Source organism: Protopterus annectens, chromosome 8.part1 (assembly GCF_019279795.1).
Source record: "Protopterus annectens isolate FY-2018-M chromosome 8.part1, PAN1.0, whole genome shotgun sequence".
In the NCBI taxonomy this organism is placed as follows: Eukaryota; Metazoa; Chordata; order Ceratodontiformes; family Protopteridae; genus Protopterus; species Protopterus annectens.
In genome coordinates, this window is record NC_056742.1 from 306,081,501 (window position 1) to 306,102,838 (window position 21,338).

The 21,338-nt window shown below is 39.7% G+C and overlaps 1 protein-coding gene across 1 annotated transcript in view; it reads right to left on the reverse strand.

The window, feature by feature from the left end:
• The window catches only part of MYLK3 (myosin light chain kinase 3), a 391,843-nt gene that overhangs the window by 320,085 nt on the left and 50,420 nt on the right, over positions 1–21,338 (reverse strand). The window contains exon 5 of the mRNA XM_044081894.1: positions 10,029–10,134. Coding sequence (XP_043937829.1) covers positions 10,029–10,134 — 106 coding nt within the window. The remainder of the gene's footprint in view (positions 1–10,028; positions 10,135–21,338) is intronic.

Below are 21,338 nucleotides of genomic sequence, written 5' to 3' on the forward strand. Positions count from 1 at the left end.
GTTATCTGTACCTTACAAGTATTACTACACTACCCTTTTGCCTTAGTTTGGACAGTGATATGGCTGTTGACAACTATATACATGGACTGGTTTTACGTGCAGTATACACCTCTTACCTGATATACCTGTGGAGGAATTGTTTCTTAACACTAACAGTTTTTACACATACTCCCAGATGCCATGTTGATGTTATGCACATACCTGTCCATCTCTTTTTGCACAGACTCTGGCCATGTCTTGTCCACATGCAGGTGAACCTGGACATATGTAAACTATTGCCCTCTTCAATCTTTAGTGACTTACAACACTCTTACACAGGATTTCCAAGACAGTTATATTATGTAGCACAGTGTGGGTGACAGTGATCAGTGATACCTTATTATTCAGAGCAACTGCAACACTCACAATGCCATACAATACCAGAGTAAACAGTACCAGTACAGGGTATCAAGCTTTTATGGGACATACGTGGCTTATTACTCTCATAACATTTGGGGAGTTGCTAGTGTGTCAGGTTTGTTCTTATAGATGTATGACAATCAGTTGTATTTCTTGTTTGCTGCCTATACATCTGGGATCATTTCACTGATTTTCCAGTGGGACAGAGTGACAGGCAGCAGATATGGGCCAATTTACTGGACATTCTGGATATATCTGTACAATTGTGGGTTATGACTCTGTATGCAGACTACTACCACTCCCAGGATTCGAGCCATGGCTGTGTGTGCTAAAAATACAACAGGTCACATCTCAGTTGCGTGCGCTATTCAGATTTTGTTGTCTGTCTTTTCACTGTTTTCTGTCTATGTCTCTCTCAGTTGTACTAAATGACCTCTGGGGATTACACCAGCCATATACAGACATTTCTACACATTTTATTTATGTTGCACAGTGTGGGTAACAGTGCTTAATACAACAGTACTATTACGTGATTGCAAATCTACATTACCATATGATACCAGAGTAAACACATGCAGTCCAGCAGTTAGACCTTTATTGTCAGGCTATTATGCTTTTATTTACATTCAAACTATATGAGACTCTTCCTGCCATATTCTCTGGTGTATGCAGTACTTGCCTTAAACAATACAGGTTTTATACTGGCAATTAACTTACTAATACTTTTAGATTTATTTCCTATGACAGTATATGCAAAAGTATGACTAACCTGCCTCGCATAGCAACCTCTCCAGGCAACATCCATGGGCCTCCTGGTTCACGGCCTGCTCAGTTGCTGCTGTGAAGAACATATATTTAGCCATACCTATCCATAATATACATGAGCTGGCAATTATTAAACAGGTAGTGGAGTGATACTTACAGCTGGGACCTCCCATGCCATCCTAGTCTCTTGGATCCACTGATCCAAGAGATCCTCCTTTCACCGCTTCAGGTCGGCATAGTGATGCCTGACCTGCTCACCAATTTGGGGTATGCCAGTGGCACTGGTGAGGTAATGGGCGAGATGGTCCCAGGCTGCCGCTTTATATTGGGAACCCTGGTACTGGCCCTGCAGCAGTCTCTGCTCATGGTATTTGACAAGGAGTCCTGTCATGACTCTGGACTCCTGGATGCCCCAGCGCTGCACCTGAAAGTGCACTCTCTCTCCCATTCCTGACACGGTGCCTGCAAGGGGAAGCTACAACCAGTTATGAGATGTATTCCCGCCTGTTGGGTTTAAGTAAGGCCAATTTCCCACACTTTGCCGTGATTGGATGGTTTTGAAAAGGCTAAGCTATGGGCAAACCTGCTTACCTAAGGTTGGCATTGTTTAAAAGGGTATACCACTGGGCAAATTGAGTTAGCTGGCCTACACATTGCTTAAATTTACTAAGCTGGCCTGTGCAATGCTTAGCGTTGCTTAATATTTACTTTGCATTACATTTGCTTTTTGGCATTGATTTATTATTCATTACATGTTATATATATATGTCTGGTATCCATGATTCATGTGTACATACACTGTATGGGGTCCTTGTGTTTAATAGGGGACTTCAACACTCTATTACACTTTTCACCTCACATCTGGGCTTACTTCAGTACTCTAGTTCACATATTTATTTATGTAGTAGGTTATAGAACATATGACTGTATACTGATTCTTTTCATATGTTCAGTTTGATTTTACTATAGTGAGGATTTGTTTGGTGATACCTCAATCTTATGTACTGCTGTGATGGCTTGGTGGTTGACGACTGTAACTATAGTGTATAGGGTCCTGGGTTCAAGATCTGCAAGGCTGTTCATTTTGTTGCTGGGCAGGACAGTGGCTGCTGGATGTAGAGTGATTAAGGCATTTTTAATCACTTGTAAGCAGGTTTGTGTGTGGGTAAGCACTGCCAACCTTTGGTTAAATATGCTTACAGAGCGTTAGCTTCCATATTGCTTAACCTGTGTGCGCATTGCTTACCCCCACGCACATGGGCTTAAACCCGCTTACTGGCGCTTACATATGCTTACTCCCACTTACTACTGCTTAGTAATGCTTACACTTACTTACTAGTGCTTTCTCCCGCTTACCACTGCAGTAATTTAGACAGTAATGTCTAATGTTTCTTTGGAAGGTGGGGGATTTGGAAACTGTACGGAGTTATCATTCATTACACATTTTACCTTCCATTTGTATCCCTGATTCCTGTGTACATATACTGTATGGGGCACATGTGATTATCTGTGGACTTTGCAACATTATGACACTGACATCTCACATCTGCATTTAATGCAGTACTCCAGTTCACAAATATATGTTATGTAGTAGGTTATACAACTAAAACAATTGGTCATAACGTGATTTGACATCGGAAATGTAATGTGCTGCAGTGGGACTCGAACTGGGAATGACTGCTCGTAAGGTGAATGCTCTGCTAACTATACTATTGCTATACTGCTTCATTTGCATATATCTTGCTTTTTATCCTCTTCTGCCATTTAAGCTGCATTAACCATAGTTAAGTGATGGGCAAACCCGTGCACCTACGGTTAAATTTAATGTTTCATAAAAAATTATCTTTATATTTTTTATTTTAACTATTGCTCTTGTCTATGTGGGGGGATGTTGCTGGGGGTATGCATACACCTATGAGTGGTGTCGCTCATTCTTTTAGGGCTTTCTGTTGTTCTTCATTGCAGGGGCGTGTATATTCTGAGAGCTCTGCTCTCAGACACGCCCCCTGCACTCGTACATGCTCCATGTCCGTTTAGGAGCTCAGGCAGCGCGCCTTCATTAATATGCATGGCGCGCTGCCATCCTGCTCCTAAACAGCCGCTTCCATGCAGGACTAAGCTAGTCTTGCACGGAAGAATAGTAAATCCGGGGGATTATACCTTGCTGACTTCTTATGCCGCTGCTTTTACTTTTCCTTAGCTCCCTTATTGTTCTTTCTTCTAGTGTTATCCTTGTTCTTACAAAAGAATAACTTATTCTTATTTTTCTTTTACCAAAATGCATTTGTCTTATTTATGTGTATCTTACCTTCAACCTATTTAACTAATATATATCCTTTCTTTTTTAATCAACTAATATCATCTCTAGCTCTTTTTGTCTCTAGTGCTCTTTCACAACACCCTATCATTTTGTTTCCATTTCTATGACATTGCCAATCTGTCTTTAAATGCAATGTTTTATACTTTTTAACTTTCCATCATTCTGTTCAACTTTAAAAATGGCCTCATTCTTATATAACTTCCTTCTCTCTCTCTCTGTCATCATTATATTCGGTATCCTACATATTCCTGGTTACCTTCTATTTGTCAGAATACAAGCAGCTCCTACCAAGCTTGTGAACTATGTCTCTTTTTAAGTGGAACGCAGGACAGCATACAACCCTGATCTTCCTGATTTCTCAAATGCGCTCAGCCTGATAGATTACAAATGTCTATTACATAGATTTAAAAAGAAGGTCTAATATAATTTTGACAGTTAACTCATGCTTAAGTAGATGTATGAAATAATGCTAACAAAGGATATTATTTTTCAGATATGGTAGTCCTGTAGGTGTCTCTACTAGGAACCCTTTGTGTTTTCAGACTTTACAAATAAGATGTATTAGTTTATAAAAAGACTTCACACAGATTGATCAACTCTTTTTTAATTTTTCCAAGTCTTTTGGGTTTCTAATACCATTATGGGAATGGATCCCATTTCTAAGTCAAACTATGATTAAAGTTCATGAAATTGGTATTGTTTCAACCTTTGATGTTAGCCAGACGTACTCTTCGCTGCACCCACAATGTGCCCAGTAATGACTCCTTCTGCAATTCGTACAGAGTTATTTGTATTGGTAACGTATCTAAATACAATTGTAAATTCCTTTTATAAGACCCATTGCTCCTAGTGCTACTGGAAGTGTCTGGGCATCCTTCTTCTACATTGTCCTTATTTCTGCCTGCAAATCCTGGTATTTTATGACTTTGTGTCTCTCTGTGCATAAGACACTGTAGTCACTGGGTGTAGCAATTTCAATGTTCATTGCACTTTTGTCTTCTTTTTATGGACTACTATATCTTGTTTTCTCACATCTATTACTTCATCATTTTCTGTAATGTTTTGTGGCTCATGTTTCCAGTGTTTTTCAGTGATTTCAATACCTTAATGTTTGCACAATCCCCAGTGCAACAGTCTTGCCATATTATTATGATGCCTTTCAGTATACAGGTCCTCTGCCATTAATGTATCACACCCAGCAACAAGATGTGCGACTGTTTCCAGTTCTGTTTTACAAAACCTACATTTGTCTATTTCTCCCACATGTTCAATGGACTTTGTAAACCAATATGTATGTACTCCACTATCTTGGGCCATCAGTATTAACCTTTCATCTTTTGGTTTAAATTCACCTCTCCTTAACCATTTCTGCATTTGATCCTGATCAACATGAGGTTGTTCCAAGAGTTTTCTATACTTGCAACTATATTTATGCTTCGTGTCTTCCCATCTGATCTTTCAATTTATATTATTTATTTTGTTTTTTGGGGACATTCTGTTGCTGCTTGATTTTATCTGCTTCTGCTTTGATTTCCATTCCTGCTTGATGCTGATATGCTTCTGCTGAACTAAGCAGGGAAGTCATCTTAGACTTATTCTCCTGATGCTTCAATTGCTATGTTTGGGTCTTGTTTGGTCAGCAGATATGTATGCAGTCCCACAATTGCAGATCTACTCTCCTATATAGTTCAGTCAGTGTTAACTCAGTCATGAAGAATCTTCAAAATATGCTCATAAAATGTTTGAACTGAAGTTAATTTACTCTTAATGAGAAGAAAATGAAAATTGTCTACTTAGGAAATACATTAACAACAAATCAGAAATCAACTATCTAGGCATTAGAGCTTCATTAGGCAAGGCTGAGGAAGCCTAAAGTTGGAAATAACTATGTGCTCTAACTAGGAAAAATATGTTTTATGAAACATGCTGGACATAATTAAAAACTAGGTAAACCATAAAGGATAAAGTCAGCTTGAGAATCCAGCCACGCAAAGGCACAGACTGTTGTCATACATAAGCTGCTGCATGTCACTGTCACCACAAGAAATCCTAATAAATTTTTATTTTATGACCTAGAGACTGCTTACAATATAACATCAGAATTTACAGTTGGTCTGCCCTCTGCTGCACACTATTGTGAGGGTGTAAGCAATCTGGTCAGGATGACTCTAAGATGCAAAATTCAGTATCATGAATTCTCATTCACCAACAGACTGCTATACAAAAATTCATCCCAGGACCTCTCGGATGTATTCTGGTGTCAGCCTTGCAGGATTTAAGTTTGACCCATATAACTTACACTAAATGTTCCTAAATAATTTTTCAAAGGTGGAAACAAGGTACCTAGGAAATGCACAGAACAAATCTGAAATAACCTGCCTATCTCAATGAGATTCTTAGACTGCCTCTCTAACTTAGCTTAACTTTGAGAGATCATTATCTTATGTCTGCTCTGCCTTTTACCTGTGGTATTATCTAATCAAAGTTCTAGCAAATATGATTAATTCCTTTCTTTTTCACTAATCCTTGTAGATACGGCGGTAGCGTTGTTACCTCACAGCAAGAGGTTCTCACGTTTGATTCTTGGCTGGGCTTGAGAGTGCCTTCTGTGTGGAGTCTGCATGTCCTCCCCGTGGTTGGGTAGCGTTCGAAAGACATGCGTGCATAAATGGGTGTGCCTTTGTTGAAGGATGGGCGGCAAGCTGGCATCTTGGCGTTTCATAAAAATCTACTGGCAATCATTAGCGGACCAGAGTTCCGCTGTGGCGACCCCTTACTGGGAAAAGACAAAAGACAAACAACAACAACTCGTAGATACCTTTCATTTGTAGTAAATGTGCATAGTGGGTTAAGCCTCTGCTTTTATACATTTCTCTTATTTAACAGTATTACTTTTGTTGTCTTGGGTATCACTAAATCTCTATGAGTGTTACATGTGAATGATGTTTTCATTAAATTAAAATTGTGTGATGAAAATAAAGAGAAAGCTGTAGTTAAAATACAGCCAGGCAAATTCTTCTTTCAAATAAGATAACACATGAAAGTAATTCTCAGAAATTAAAACATATGAAGAAACACTTTACACAACAATTAAGCAATAGCGTATGACTGTGGGGTTATGTTAATGAGTTAGTTAATTAACCTGTAGAGGGTAATTTGTCACAAGGTATAAGAAAGTGCTACAGTGACCCCAGGATAACTCCTGAGAAAAAAAATGTGATAATTATAGTTAGGTTTCAATTAAACTTTTATTTTCTAATTCTATAGTTTATTAATTTAAAGAAAATGCAGTCATTGATATAAAAATGTTGTAGGAGAGCATATTTTCTACATGTGTTTTTATCAAGTTTGTTACACCACAGTTCATTTTATCACACTTAGTTGGATTGTGTGAGTAAGTGGTATACTAACAGTTATTTTTACTTTATTCCTGTTGTAGTGTGACCATGGAGGGGTCATTAGGGCCAAATTCCCCACACAAGGGTTTAGGAGGGGTTGCCTCCTGCAAAATAATTTTTTTGCATTTTTGTCTTTTTAAGTCTCTTTTTGTCCCTCACACAGCAGACCATCAGTGGACCTCATTATATCTTCTCAGTCATTGGGTATGTGAACCCCTCCTTGACTTCCCTGGACTAATTCTGACTAAGGATTGGGGCTGGCAATAATATCTAGGCATCCTGGATCACAGTCACACCACTGCTGCTATGGGAGTGTTTTTCCCCATTACTCTCCCTTGGACATGTGCAATAACACCCTGTGGATAGCATGTGCAAAGGGCACTCTGTGGTGAACTGCTCCTCACTTCTACAGGGAGATACCATTGGTAACCCCCCTGCCCCCCAGCAGCACTCCACAACCTGTCAGGGAAATAAACCCCCCCCCAGGATGGGCACAGCCATCCTGCCTTGGCCAGCATCTCAAACGTCTGAAATGATAATCAATCCAGGCCACCTGGGACATGGTAAAGGTTTTAACCTCTGTGCCACAGCACTTACTTTTCTGCATTGTTTTGATTTACACTTTGGAATCTTGAAAAATTGATTAACCATGAGTAATTGTGGGACTAACTATCCAGAGGTGTGAACACTTGCTCTAGGTGATGGCCACGATTGATGTGATACCCCAACCCCATGTACAAAAGGGGGAAAAAGGGGTTGATGTCAATGCCACTGCTGTTGTTCTGTACCTGTACAGAATGTAGTGAAACCTGTTCTGTATACAGTTTATGATGTCTACATGATACACGTTGTTAAGCTGTGTGTTTTGTCAAAGTTACTTTATTTTTATTCCTTTTACTTGTACATTTTAAATCATTTTCAAGTAATACTTTGCATAAAAGAAAACTTGTTTTCGTCCAACAACTGATTTTGCATCATTATTACATGTAAAGTGCCTATTTTGCTCACAGTTCTTATAAAAGCTTTCCTATATCACAAACTAGCGCTGTCATCATGTAAGAATCTGACTCAGTTAACACTGACCTTACATCTATGTTATGTCACTTTAAAACATTCCTTTATTAACTACAGAAAGAAGTTCCACATTTCTCTGGTCTCAGTAATTAATACTAATTTTTTCACATATTTGCTTAAGAGACTTTAAAAAAAATCCCTAACTGAGTTCAGATAGCGTCACTGTCATACATGCTTCCAGTTGACATCACTGGTGACATCCGTCATTTAAGCATGTTCTCCATTGACCATGGCAGCCTACCCTGTTCAATGAACTACTCTAACAGAAGACATCCACAGTTCTAATCTGCTCATTGTTAGAAATATCTTGCTTGTAAAATTTTACTGTAATAAAAATCCATAGGACCAGCCAACTAACTCTCAGTGAAGACCATGGATTTGAAAATTGCAGTCTCTGAACCAGCACCAACAAGTCTCTCCATAGAAGATGCTGCATGCTACACTAATTCTAATAGGACACCTTACACTTCTACAAATACCCAGCAGAGGCTGTTATGTAGTAGGGTCCATTCCCCAAGCACTGGTCTTAGACACACCTAAATACACCCCTGATATCTTGAGAAAATGTATACACTTGCAATGTGATCCTTCAATACTCAGTTGATAGTCATTTTATTTTTACATGGTTATTTCAGAAATTCCTTTGGAAATACAACGAACAAAATCATGTGCTAAATAAAAGGAAAATAAACTGTTTTCTTTCTCTTTCTCTATTTTCTTTTTGTTGCTTTTCCAGGTCAGAAATGTGCAGAATTACTTGGAACATGCCTGGTAATGTTACGCTTTTGCCCTTTTCAGGGACTGTGATTAGTTATTTTTAATGGAAAGCCTTAAGTTGTGTCATTCTAGCAGTATTAAGTGACAAGGCTCAGAAAGTATTTTGTCAGGTATATTTGCACAGGTATGTTTAGAATCCAGCTAGTCAGAAGGTAGCATTACAGAGATGTTTATAATAATCTTATAACAAATCACAAAAAAAAAAAATTCTCCATTGCCAGCACTCACCACATTAAAATAACCTGGACAGCCAAGTAATAACAATCAAATCTCATTCAAATAAAAACTCTCTCAAAGACACAAACATAAAAATATACCACAACCCTAAAAACTGTCATGAATTAACTTGTTGTGTCTTTCAGCTTTTCCCGGTTAGCGTTCGCCACAGTGGAACTCCAGCCCTGACGAACAACCTTCAACGAAGGTACACCCATTCACGCATGTCTCCACACAGAAGACGGTCTAGCTGAGAATCGAACAGGACAACGTCTTACTGTGAGGCGACAACGCTACCGCAGCAACTACCTAAACTAAATCCTTCTAATACTTTTACAGAGTACAGTCCCTCTGATTAAACTCCATGGGCACACATCATCAATCTGCAGATAGTAATTTCACTAAACAAGCTGTAATGGAACAAAAATGTGCATTCTAAACCATGTCACATTACATACAAAATGTCAAACACACCCCATGCTAAATAAAGAACACTCATACAACTTCTGCTTTCTTTTAGTATTTTCAACATACTGCGACATTACCCAGGCGAATGAATGATTTGTGGCTGAAAGTACTTCCAAGGGATTTCTCCCTAGAGACGGTCATAATTAATCTAAAGAAGCAGCTATCTTCTCAGCAGTTACTTTCATGTTGTACTGCAAAAACAAAATGTGTCAAAAGCAGAGGGTTATGACACTAACCACTGGACATCTACTTAAAGACTAACCCCGTGGATATAAACCTATTTGCATATGTATGTATGTATTCAATCTCAGAAGAAAGAATTAACTTTCTAATGTGCAAACATCACCAGTTGCTTTCCATCATGTCTGCATTTCATAGCAGGGGTGAAATAAGTTTAAAAAGTAACATGTTATATCTGTAATCACTTCATATTCATAGATGTAATCAAACTGTAACAATTATTACTTCATTTATTTGCCTACAGGAAAAAGGACAACACTGGAAATATTTTAATACCTGACATTCTTAAAAAAATGTTGTCTTGTATAAACATTTAAATATGTGTCTTGAAGGCTTAACCAGTATTGTTCAAAATATAGGTGTTAACTTACCCTCCTAACAGTTCATGGTGGTGTACACTATACAGTGTATTCACAGGTTGTAGTTTTGTGCTCACTATTCGATGGCCAAAGGGTGCAGGCGGAGCAGGACTGTCATCTAAATAAATAATAAATAAGTAAAGAAAACTAAACAAAAAAGTTGAGCAATCTGTAAATAAATGTAATGGCTTTAAAAGTATACATGACACACAGACAGTACTGCTCAGTCACACATGTTAATGCTTGCCTTACGTAGTACTAAACAGAATATGCAAACAGTAACTTCACAGCAACATAACAGCTTTCAGGTTTTAATTTGTTACCTGACGTAATCTTGTTTTTTTCTTGTTTTATATGTTTTTAATTTGTTCTCCTCCTGGCATCTGCCATGTCCTAGAACCCCTCAATCTCTGCTGCCAAGATCACCACTGACACTTGACCATGGATTGTCTCCTTGCAGGGCAAGGAGAACATTGTGGAATTCTGGAGGAAGGGACAGGGATGCAATCATAATAACCCAGTGCAGTACCATTCCCATGGCAGGGAGAGACTTTTTTGTTTATGTTCTACCAACACTTCTGTCCCATGCCTAGCATACAGTGATGCCAGTGCAAAACTTGCCCCTGAAAGACCTACTGGTGTATTCTCCAAACTTTGTGACAGAATTAGATTCCTGGTATCCCTCAAGAGCTGTAGTTTAGCTAGGAATTCTTTCTCTCTCCCATCAGTATATGCAAGTGAGCAAAATGCCTCTCTTTCCCATTGCCCCAGCTGACCCCTCAGATCGTGGGCTACTATTCAAATCCAAGTCATGTACTTCCCAGTCAGGGCTTCATCCCTCTGTGCCACAGAACTGGTAGAGCCTCAGTTCTTTACAATGTGTTCCCTGGCGACTGAGGTAATGTCCGGTAATACAAATAACCTTAACATAAATACTCAAAATGGCATTACATGTCTTGTTCCAGCTAATTAAACCTCATAAAACAGTTCTTTGCTGGCACAGCAGCCTCAGAAATTACATGCAACAGTGCTGTTAGCTGTATGGCACTTATTGTTCTTGTATACAGTTAAAGGGAGAATATAAAGGCTACTATATCTGGTCTTTCTGGCTGTTTAAACCCTGCAGCAGCTCATTGACCAGCCCTGTCTGATCCATGGTGTTTATTCACTTTATATTATTTCATTTCACTGTTTATGATTTCTAAATGCTGAATGCTTGCCATAATGTGGGATACAATCCTGTCCTGTAGGCTATGCATATGCTACACTTTGTATATAGAAAGCCTTTCTATCTGATTCTTCTTATGGAGTCCCCTGTCAGACTTCCGAGGTCTTCCTGTCCTGCCGGCACAGGTACAGGTACTTTGGAATAATCAACAGTCAGTCAGTACTAGAGTGCCTACCATCTGATGTTGGGGCAACTTATGTGGGGAAATGGGAAATATTAAAAAACAAAATAAAACTATTAAAAGAGAAAGATATCTTGACTCATTGAAACAAATGCAGTCTACTTGAAAGTAAAGTAAACAGCAAGAAAAAGAAGCTTTATAAAATGGAAAACTTATGGGATAATTACTATCAACTTGAATACAAAATATTAGTATAAAATATGAGACAGTTAAAATAAAACAACAGACTAAACATGAGCAGCATGTTGGCTTTTGATATGAAAAACTATAACAGATACTTTTTAAAGGTTATTCTAAACATTTATTTGATCTTTCATAATGAAAATCTCCTGTTTCACTTGCACACATTGATATATAACTAGAGGATGACCAGTTTGCTGTGACTACCAGAGACAAACAGATGGTAATATGTAAACATCTGAAGACTAGTACCTCCATTGACTATGATGTGATTAGTAGCAGAGAGCTAAAGGACTTACACTTACAGACTGTAAATCCAGTTTGAGATAAATAGAGCTAAAGTCTGACTGTGGGATCTGTACAAATTAACTGGTAAAATACAGTCATTATTCCTATTTATATTTATAAAGGTAAGGCAAACTGCTTAGAAGTAACACATCTCAGTATAAGACAAATTCAGTCAAGCACTTGAGAAGTATGAAAATAGCAGAATGATGAGTACACCACAAGTATGCTGCTGCTTTTAATACTGCCCATAAACATTCGGACAAATAATGACCGTGAGTATTGGAACACACCGTCAGACAAATTGTCAATGGTAAGGAAAAGCAAGAGGAAGCAGGATTACAGGACTGAAAATTAGCAGTGATAAAACAGGGTAATATGAGCTAGGGTAATACAAAATGAGGGTAATATGAGCTAGGGTAATACAAAATGAGGGTAATATGAGCTAGGGTAATACAAATTGAGGGTAATAAGAGCTAGGGTAATACAAAACAAGGGTAATGAGCTAGGGTAATACAAAATGAGGGTAATATGAGCTAGGGTAATACAAAAGAAGGGTAATATGAGCTAGGGTAATACAAAACAAGGGTAATGAGCTAGGGTAATACAAAATTAGGGTAATATGAGCTAGGGTAATACAAAATGAGGGTAATATGAGCTAGGGTAATACAAAACAAGGGTAATGAGCTAGGGTAATACAAAATGAGGGTAATATGAGCTAGGGTAATACAAAACAAGGGTAATATGAGCTAGGGTAATACAAAACAAGGGTAATGAGCTAGGGTAATACAAAATGAGGGTAATATGAGCTAGGATAATACAAAATGAGGGTAATACAAGCCAGGGTAATACAAAACAAGGGAAATATGAGCTAGGGCAATACAAAATGAGGGTAATATGAGCTAGGGTAATACAAAACAAGGGTAATATGAGCTAGGGTAATACAAAATGAGGGTAATATGAGCTAGGGTAATACAAAATGAGGGTAATATGAGCTAGGGTAATACAAAATGAGGGTAATATGAGCTAGGGTAATACAAAACAAGGGTAATATGAGCTAGGGTAATACAAAACAAGGGTAATGAGCTAGGGTAATACAAAATTAGGGTAATATGAGCTAGGGTAATACAAAATGAGGGTAATATGAGCTAGGGTAATACAAAACAAGGGTAATGAGCTAGGGTAATACAAAATGAGGGTAATATGAGCTAGGGTAATACAAAACAAGGGTAATATGAGCTAGGGTAATACAAAACAAGGGTAATGAGCTAGGGTAATACAAAATGAGGGTAATATGAGCTAGGGTAATACAAAATGAGGGTAATACAAGCTAGGGTAATACAAAACAAGGGAAATATGAGCTAAGGCAATACAAAATGAGGGTAATATGAGCTAGGGTAATACAAAACAAGGGTAATATGAGCTAGGGTAATACAAAATGAGGGTAATATGAGCTAGGGTAATACAAAATGAGGGTAATATGAGCTAGGGTAATACAAAATGAGGGTAATATGAGCTAGGGTAATACAAAACAATGGTAATATGAGCTAGGGTAATACAAAATGAGGGTAATACGAGCTAGGGTAATACAAAACGAGGGTAATATGAGCTAGGGTAATACAAAACAAGGGTAATATGAGCTAGGGTAATACAAAATGAGGGTAATACAAGCTAGGGTAATACAAAACAAGGGTAATATGAGCTAGGGTAATACAAAACGAGGGTAATATGACCTAGGGTAATACAAAACAAGGGTAATATGAGCTAGGGTAATACAAAACGAGGGTAATATGAGCTAGGGTAATACAAAATGAGGGTAATACGAGCTAGGGTAATACAAAACAAGGGTAATATGAGCTAGGGTAATACAAAACGAGGGTAATATGAGCTAGGGTAATACAAAACGAGGGTAATATGAGCTAGGGTAATGCAAAACAAGGGTAATATGAGCTAGGGTAATACGAAACGAGGGTAATATGAGCTAGGGTAATACAAAATGAGGGTAATACGAGCTAGGGTAATACAAAACCCCCCAGTCCCATCTCTTTACCGCATTCTACCTAATAAACCCTTTCTGCACTTGCTTTTAGTCCTTTTTAATTTAATTACATTTTTTCAAACTGCGTGTGGACTAATATTGCTACATACTCAAGTGTGCCAGCTTGCACTGCATGTGAATTGTTTTTACTACTGTTTTTGCTACTTTTCTGAAAAAAAAAAAATTGCAAGCCTGTTTCCTACCTTTCCTATAATTAGTGTTCCAGATACAGATTTGCTGTATCCAGGACTGTTTGTAAGCTTCTGAGCCCCCCACGCCTTTCTGTGTTGGAGGGAAGACTTCTAGTTTATCAGTGGGAGTGGTAAGCATTAGGTAACCTGTCTACCACATAAGGAGTGGTTCTGGCCCAGAATTTGTAATTATTGGCCGTTCGGGCGGTCTTCCATCTCTCTCAACTTTCTGATTTGAAGGCCTGCATTTGCACTTGTTTCTGTCCTGTAACTCCTGGGCCCATCTCATTTGCTCACTCAAACTAAATAAATAAATAAATAAATAAATAAATAAATTTTATCTGCTTTTACTGTATTTGTGCTTCTTCCTACTTTATTTTGCTTTTGCGTTATCTTAAAAGTACTCAGTTGTATTTATTACTGCTTGGTGTAACTCATTCTAAGCCTTTTAGTTTAAGCACTTGGACTTCAGACCAGTTGTTTTACATTAAGAAGGTTTGCGGTCTGCACTGTAATGGCAGAACAGGTAGCTTACATCCTTCTAAGTTGGGAACTGCTGATTGAGGGCTCAGTGTCTGTTATTCTAAAAGTGTATTAATTCTGGTTTAAGCACTTGGGCTTCAGGACAGTTATTTTACATTAAGAGGGTTCGTGGTTTGCACTCTTGTGGGAGGAGAGGCTGGACTCTGCCCTTCTGAGCTGGGAATTTCTGGTTAAAGGCTTATAGTGCCTGCATATTTGAACTGCTTCTTACTGAAATTGGTACACTTTGTTTGCTGTAGCATAGACTAGATCCAGGCCTGCTGAATCTAGCTTTGTTTGTATAACTTGAGCACTAATCCAGGCATTCTTTAAAGTATTCAGTTGTAGTTATTACTGCTTGGTAGTAACTTGATTAAAGTGTAGCTAATATCATTCTAAGTCTTTTGGATTAAGCACTTGGGCTTCAGACCAGTTGTTTTACATTAGGAAGGTTTGTGGCCTGCACTGTGGTGGCAGGACAGGTAGCTTACATCCTTCTAAGTTGGGAACTTCTGATTGAGGGCTCAGTGTCTGTTATTCTAAAAGTGTATTAGTTCTGGTTTAAGCACCTGGGCTTCAGGCCAGTTATTTTACACTAAGAAGGTTCGCGGTCTGCACTCTTGTGGGAGGAGAGTCTGGACTCTGCCCTTCTGAGCTGGGAATTTCTGGTTAAAGGCTTATAGTGCCTGCATATTTGAACTGTTTCTTACTGAAATTGGTACACCTTGTTTGCTGTAGCATAGACTAGATCCAGGCCTGCTGAATCTAACTTTGTTTGTATGCTTGTTGTTTGTTTGCTTGTTATTTCCCTGAAACACTAATTCCACCTAAAACGCGGCTTTTCAGCGCTTCTGTGGATCCCTAGTGATATCTGCATTGCTTACTGTACTTATTTCCTTGTTTCACTTGAAAGAAAGTTACTGTTTGTCGTTTTTGCATTTAAGTTACCTGTAACACATTGCATTTAAGTTACCTGGCACTTGCTCACTAAAGCAATTATATAAGTCAGCACTAAAAAATGAAAAGCACTACACCCGCACAAACTCCCCTTGAGTACCTTGTTCCCCATTGGCCCTTTTTTTCAATTATAAAGGAATTCCCAATACTATTCTAGCATGTCCAAAGGTCAGCTGGCAATCACCTCTCCGGTCCAGCTGGTGAATCTGGGAATCTTGAGGCAATGTTACAACTGCCTCACGTACACAGACAACCCTCTCCTCCTCCCAACAAATTCCAACACATGTGAGAGATGCAACCATATAGCCATACTGGAGGCTAAGCTCTCTCAACTCAGTACTGGTGTAACCAGTCAGGAGGAGAAGGAAACCACATTCACTACAATTCCAGTCTCACATAGACCTACCATGACAGCAAACCAAACACATAAACATACAAAAACATACTCGGAGGCTCTAAATAAAAATCTGCCTAAGCAGCAGAGACCTCCAAAACAGACACCCAAGCAACCGCTACCTCAAAACAAAACATGTGCAACACATAGCTCACAAAGCCAGTGTGCCAAACAGTCACAGCCCTTAAGGCTAAACAACACACCTGATACACTTGTAATAGTTGACTCTATCGTCAGGCACACTGACGTCCCGCTCACCAGGCTGAACAAGGAGAAGGTCACGGTGAGCTGCCTGTCGGGCGCTAGGATCCGCCACATAACACAAGCACTCAGGTCACTCCAAGGCAAGTACAAATATGACTCAGTCATTGTCCATGCTGGTGTGAATGACCTGAGACGTACCTCCCTGGACTACATGAAAAGAGACATAGAGGAGCTCTCAGAGCATGTAGCCCAGGCCGGTATGACCCTGACCTTGAGTAGCATCTTACCCTCACCAAGAATGATGCCACAATATGAAGACAAGATGATCAATTTCAACAATTTGGCTTAAGTATTGGTGTCATTCAAAGGGGATCCAATGCCTGTCAGCCTGGGATGACATGCTCGACAAGCCACGATGCTTCGCTAGGGACGGCTTGCACCTGTCACCCCTGGGCTTTCGGATATTGGCAAAGGCTCTAGCTACCCCCATAGTGCCTTTTTTAGGCAAGGCTCAAAAGACAAACCCACCTCCATAGGTATCACAAGGGATAAGAAACTAAGAGTAATGCTACTCAACGCCAGAAGTCTAAACCTCAAGATGCATGCACTCGAAACTTTCCTTAGCATGGAGAACACCAATATCTGTGCAGTAACAGAAACCTGGTACAAGGCTCCCGAGAGCACCCCAACACTACCAGGTTATACCTCACACCATGCTTTTCGGCCCCAAAACCTGGACCGAACCACAAAAGGAGGGGGAGTATCAATATTCATCAAAGATACCCACACCTCCAGGTTGGTGGCACAGCACGAAGCATCAGAGACTATCCATGTGCAACTAACAGTGGGTAAAACTGCCTTCCAGTTTATAGCCTGCTACAGACCACCCTCCCAAACCCAGGAACCCCATTCGGCCTTCCTGAGAGCACTGGAAAATATGAAGGTCTCTCCAAATACCATTATATTGGGCGACTTCAACTACCCAAACATAGACTGGGAGCATTACTCTAGCTCCAACACCCTAGCCCAAAGGTTCCTAGAATTTATAAACTCAAATGCTATGGAACAACTTGTTACCACTCCCACAAGATGGGAAAACATACTGGACCTGATCATCACCAACATGGGGACTCTATGCTCCAGACCAGAAGTGTATCCCTCACTGGTAAGATCAGACCATAAACTAATCTCACTGGATATTCACATCCTGACCCCAACCCCTGCCCAGAAAACCACAGTGAAAAACTTTTCTAAAGTAAATTTCACACTTCTCAAAACTGAGGTGGAATCCTTCAAAGCCCCCGGGCCTGTGGAAAATACGGCCCAGACCGCAGAATCCTTTATAAATGCATTCTATGAACACCTTCAGGAATGCATGGATCATGCAGTCCCAAATAAAACCAAGACCCAATCCTCCAAAGGCAGACGTCCTGTCTGGTGGACCCCAGCATAAACAAACTATACAATAGAAGGAGGAAGCTACTACATGATAGAGAAAAATCCCAAAAAGGGAAGGCATCTCTGATCAGTATTAGCAAAAATCTACGGGCACTCATAAAATCATCTAAGGCCAGCTTCGAGAGAAAAATTGCACAGGATACTAAGGATAATCACAAGGCTTTCTTTAGTTATGTTAGGAACCTGGGTGGGAATTCCCAGATATGCTCAGAATTAGTCCAAAATGACAAAAAATACACTGAACCCACAGACATTGCCAACATCCTAACTGACAGGTTCCAACGCAAACTTCTCCTCCCCCTCCCCACCAAAAGGGCAAATATCTATCCCAGCAGAGTGCTGCCCCCCTGACATCTCAGATGCTCAGGTAAGAGCCGCCCTCTCCAAAGCAAAAAACACAGCATTAATGGGACCAGACAGTGTCCCGGGCTGCGTCCTACATGAACTCCAAGAAGAGCTAAATCCAAACATAAAACTACTGTTCAATCTCAGCCTTATTACAGGATATGTACCCAAAGAGTGGCGTACAGCAACAGTGGTCCCTCTCCGGAAAGGTGGTGCCTCAACGGATCCTGGAAACTATCACCCCATAAGCCTGACTAGCTTGGTCTGCAAGGCTATGGAAAGGATCATCATGGACCTCATAAATAAAAATATTGGGGACTACAGACACTGGATCCTACCCAGTTTGGCTTTGTTAAGGGCAGATCCTGCCTCTTAAACCTGGTTGATTTCTTTGAAACAGTCACCAAGGCCATTGACGAGGGGAAGGTGGTCCTTACAGCCTACCTGGACCTCGCAAAACCCTTCGATACAATACCTCACTCGGGCATTATAGATAAGCTCACCAGCTTAAATATAAACCTCTATGTCACTAGATGGGTTGCAAACTGGCTCAAGGACAGAACTTGCATGGTTAGAATTGCTGGAGCCATGTCAGACTCCAAACCAGTTACAAGTGGCGTCCCACAAGGCTCAGTCCTGGGACCTCTCTTGTTCGTTATATATTTCTCGGAGGTACAGGCCAACACGGAAGGACTGTGGCTGACCAAGTTCACAGATGACTGCAAACTGGGCACCATAATCGACTCTCCAGCTGACATAAGCATCCTCCAAAAGGGCCTCATAGAAACAGACAACTGGTGCCAGAGCCATGGCCTCAAGCTAAATGCAAAAAAGTGTATAGTCATCCCCTTTGGAAAAAACAAAGTGCCCACAAATTACCACATAGGTGGTAATCCATTAAGTACAGAAGACGTAATTAGGGACCTGGGGACCCAAGTTGATAGCACTCTCTCATTTGACAACCACGTGGCCAAAGTGGTTAGAAAAACATTTTATATAGCCCACCTAATCATGAAGGGATTCACATCTAGATCAGGGGGGGGTCATCGTGCCTCTTTACTCATCCCTCATCAGGCCCATAATTGAGTACAATGCCCCTTTTGGGATGTACCTTACCAGACACCTGCAGCAACTGGAAAGACCCCAAAATTACCTCACCAAGAGGATCAAAGGGCTCAAACAGATGCCATATGCTGCCCGGTTAAAGAAACTCCAGCTCTACTCAGTGGCATACCGCCTGCTCAGAGGCATATAAAGCCATGTCCAACCTGGAATTAATGGACATGCTGCACCTCAGAAAATCCAAATCCCATTGAGCTACGCGCTCGAGAGACTTGAACCTCAGCACTGAAATAAATAGGACATGCTGGAGGGACAGATTCATAACCCAGAGGCTCCCTTCACTCTGGAATAAAATCCCACTCCAGGTTAGGCAGACTCCCTCATTGACTCTCTTCAAGAGGAATCTTGATGAGTGGATGGGAGATCGTAGGTTTACCCCGGGTATCACTTCTGTGTCACTGTTAGACAGAGGCACAGTATACTAACCTCAAAAAGGGGCATAGCAAAATTAATTTAAAATGGGTGGCGAAAGCCAAACATACTCTGGCTAGGCTTATAAATGCCCTAGGGCAGATAGCCTAGTATGAACCTATGAACCTATAAAACAAGGGTAATATGAGCTAGGGTGATACAAAATGAGGGTAATATGAGCTAGGGAAATACAAAACGAGGGTAATATGAGCTAGGATAATACAAAATGAGGGTAATATGAGCTAGGGTAATGCAAAATGAGGGTAATATGAGCTAGGGTAGTACAAAACAAGGGTAATATGAGCTAGGGTAATACAAAACGAGGGTAATATGAGCTAGGGTAATACAAAACGAGGGTAATATGAGCTAGGGTAATACAAAACAAGGGTAATATGGGCTAGGGTAATATAAAAAGAGGGTAATATGAGCTAGGGTAATACAAAACGAGGGTAATATGAGCTTGGGTAATACAAAATGAGGGTAATATGAGCTAGGGTAATACAAAACGAGGGTAATATGATCTAGGGTAATACAAATTGAGGGTAATATGAGCTTGGGTAATACAAAACGAGGGTAATATGAGCTAGGGTAATACAAAATGAGGGTAATATGAGCTTGGGTAATACAAAACAAGGGTAATATGAGCTTTGGTAATACAAAACGAGGGTAATATGAGCTTGGGTAATACAAAACAAGGGTAATATGAGCTTGGGTAATACAAAACAAGGGTAATATGAGCTTTGGTAATACAAAACGAGGGTAATATGAGCTTGGGTAATACAAAACGAGGGTAATATGAGCTTGGGTAATACAAAACAAGGGTAATATGAGCTAGGGTAATACAAAATGAGGGTAATATGAGCTAGGGTAATACAAAACAAGGCTAATATGAGCTAGGCTAATACAAAACGAGGGTAATATGAGCTTGGGTAAATCAAAACAAGGGTAATATGAGCTAGGGTAATACAAAATGAGGCTAATATGAGCTAGGCTAATACAAAACGAGGGTAATATGAGCTTGGGTAAATCAAAACAAGGGTAATATGAGCTAGGGTAATACAAAATGAGGGTAATATGAGCTTAGGTAATACAAAACAAGGGTAATATGAGCTAGGGTAATACAAAACGAGGGTAATATGAGCTAGAGTAATACAAAAGAAGGGTAATATGAGCTAGGGTAATACAAAACGAGGGTAATATGAGCTAGGCTAATACAAAACGAGGGTAATATGAGCTTGGGTAAATCAAAACAAGGGTAATATGAGCTAGGGTAATACAAAATGAGGGTAATATGAGCTTAGGTAATACAAAACAAGGGTAATATGAGCTAGGGTAATACAAAACGAGGGTAATATGAGCTAGAGTAATACAAAAGTAGGGTAATATGAGCTAGGGTAATACAAAACGAGGGTAATATGAGCTAGGGTAATACAAAACAAGGGTAATATGAGCTAGCGTAATACAAAATGAGGGCAAATACAGAGACATCCTGTGGGAAAGTAAGATATGATAACAAAGAGAAGATGAGGTGGGTTAATATATGCAGACTTAACAGAAACAAACGAGGAAAAGGACAAAGGATGGGCAATTACTAAACATATAAAAGCTGACAAAACAAGACTGGAACAGATGTTATAATATAATAAAACCGACATATACATGGGACCAACAGATTAAAATATATCACATATGGCTTCTTATACCAAACAAACTGTATTAAGAAAAAAAAAGACACACCTTGCTGGTGATATGAGAAAATTATGTAGACATACTGCATATGTCCTTTAATATTTGGTTAATTGTGTT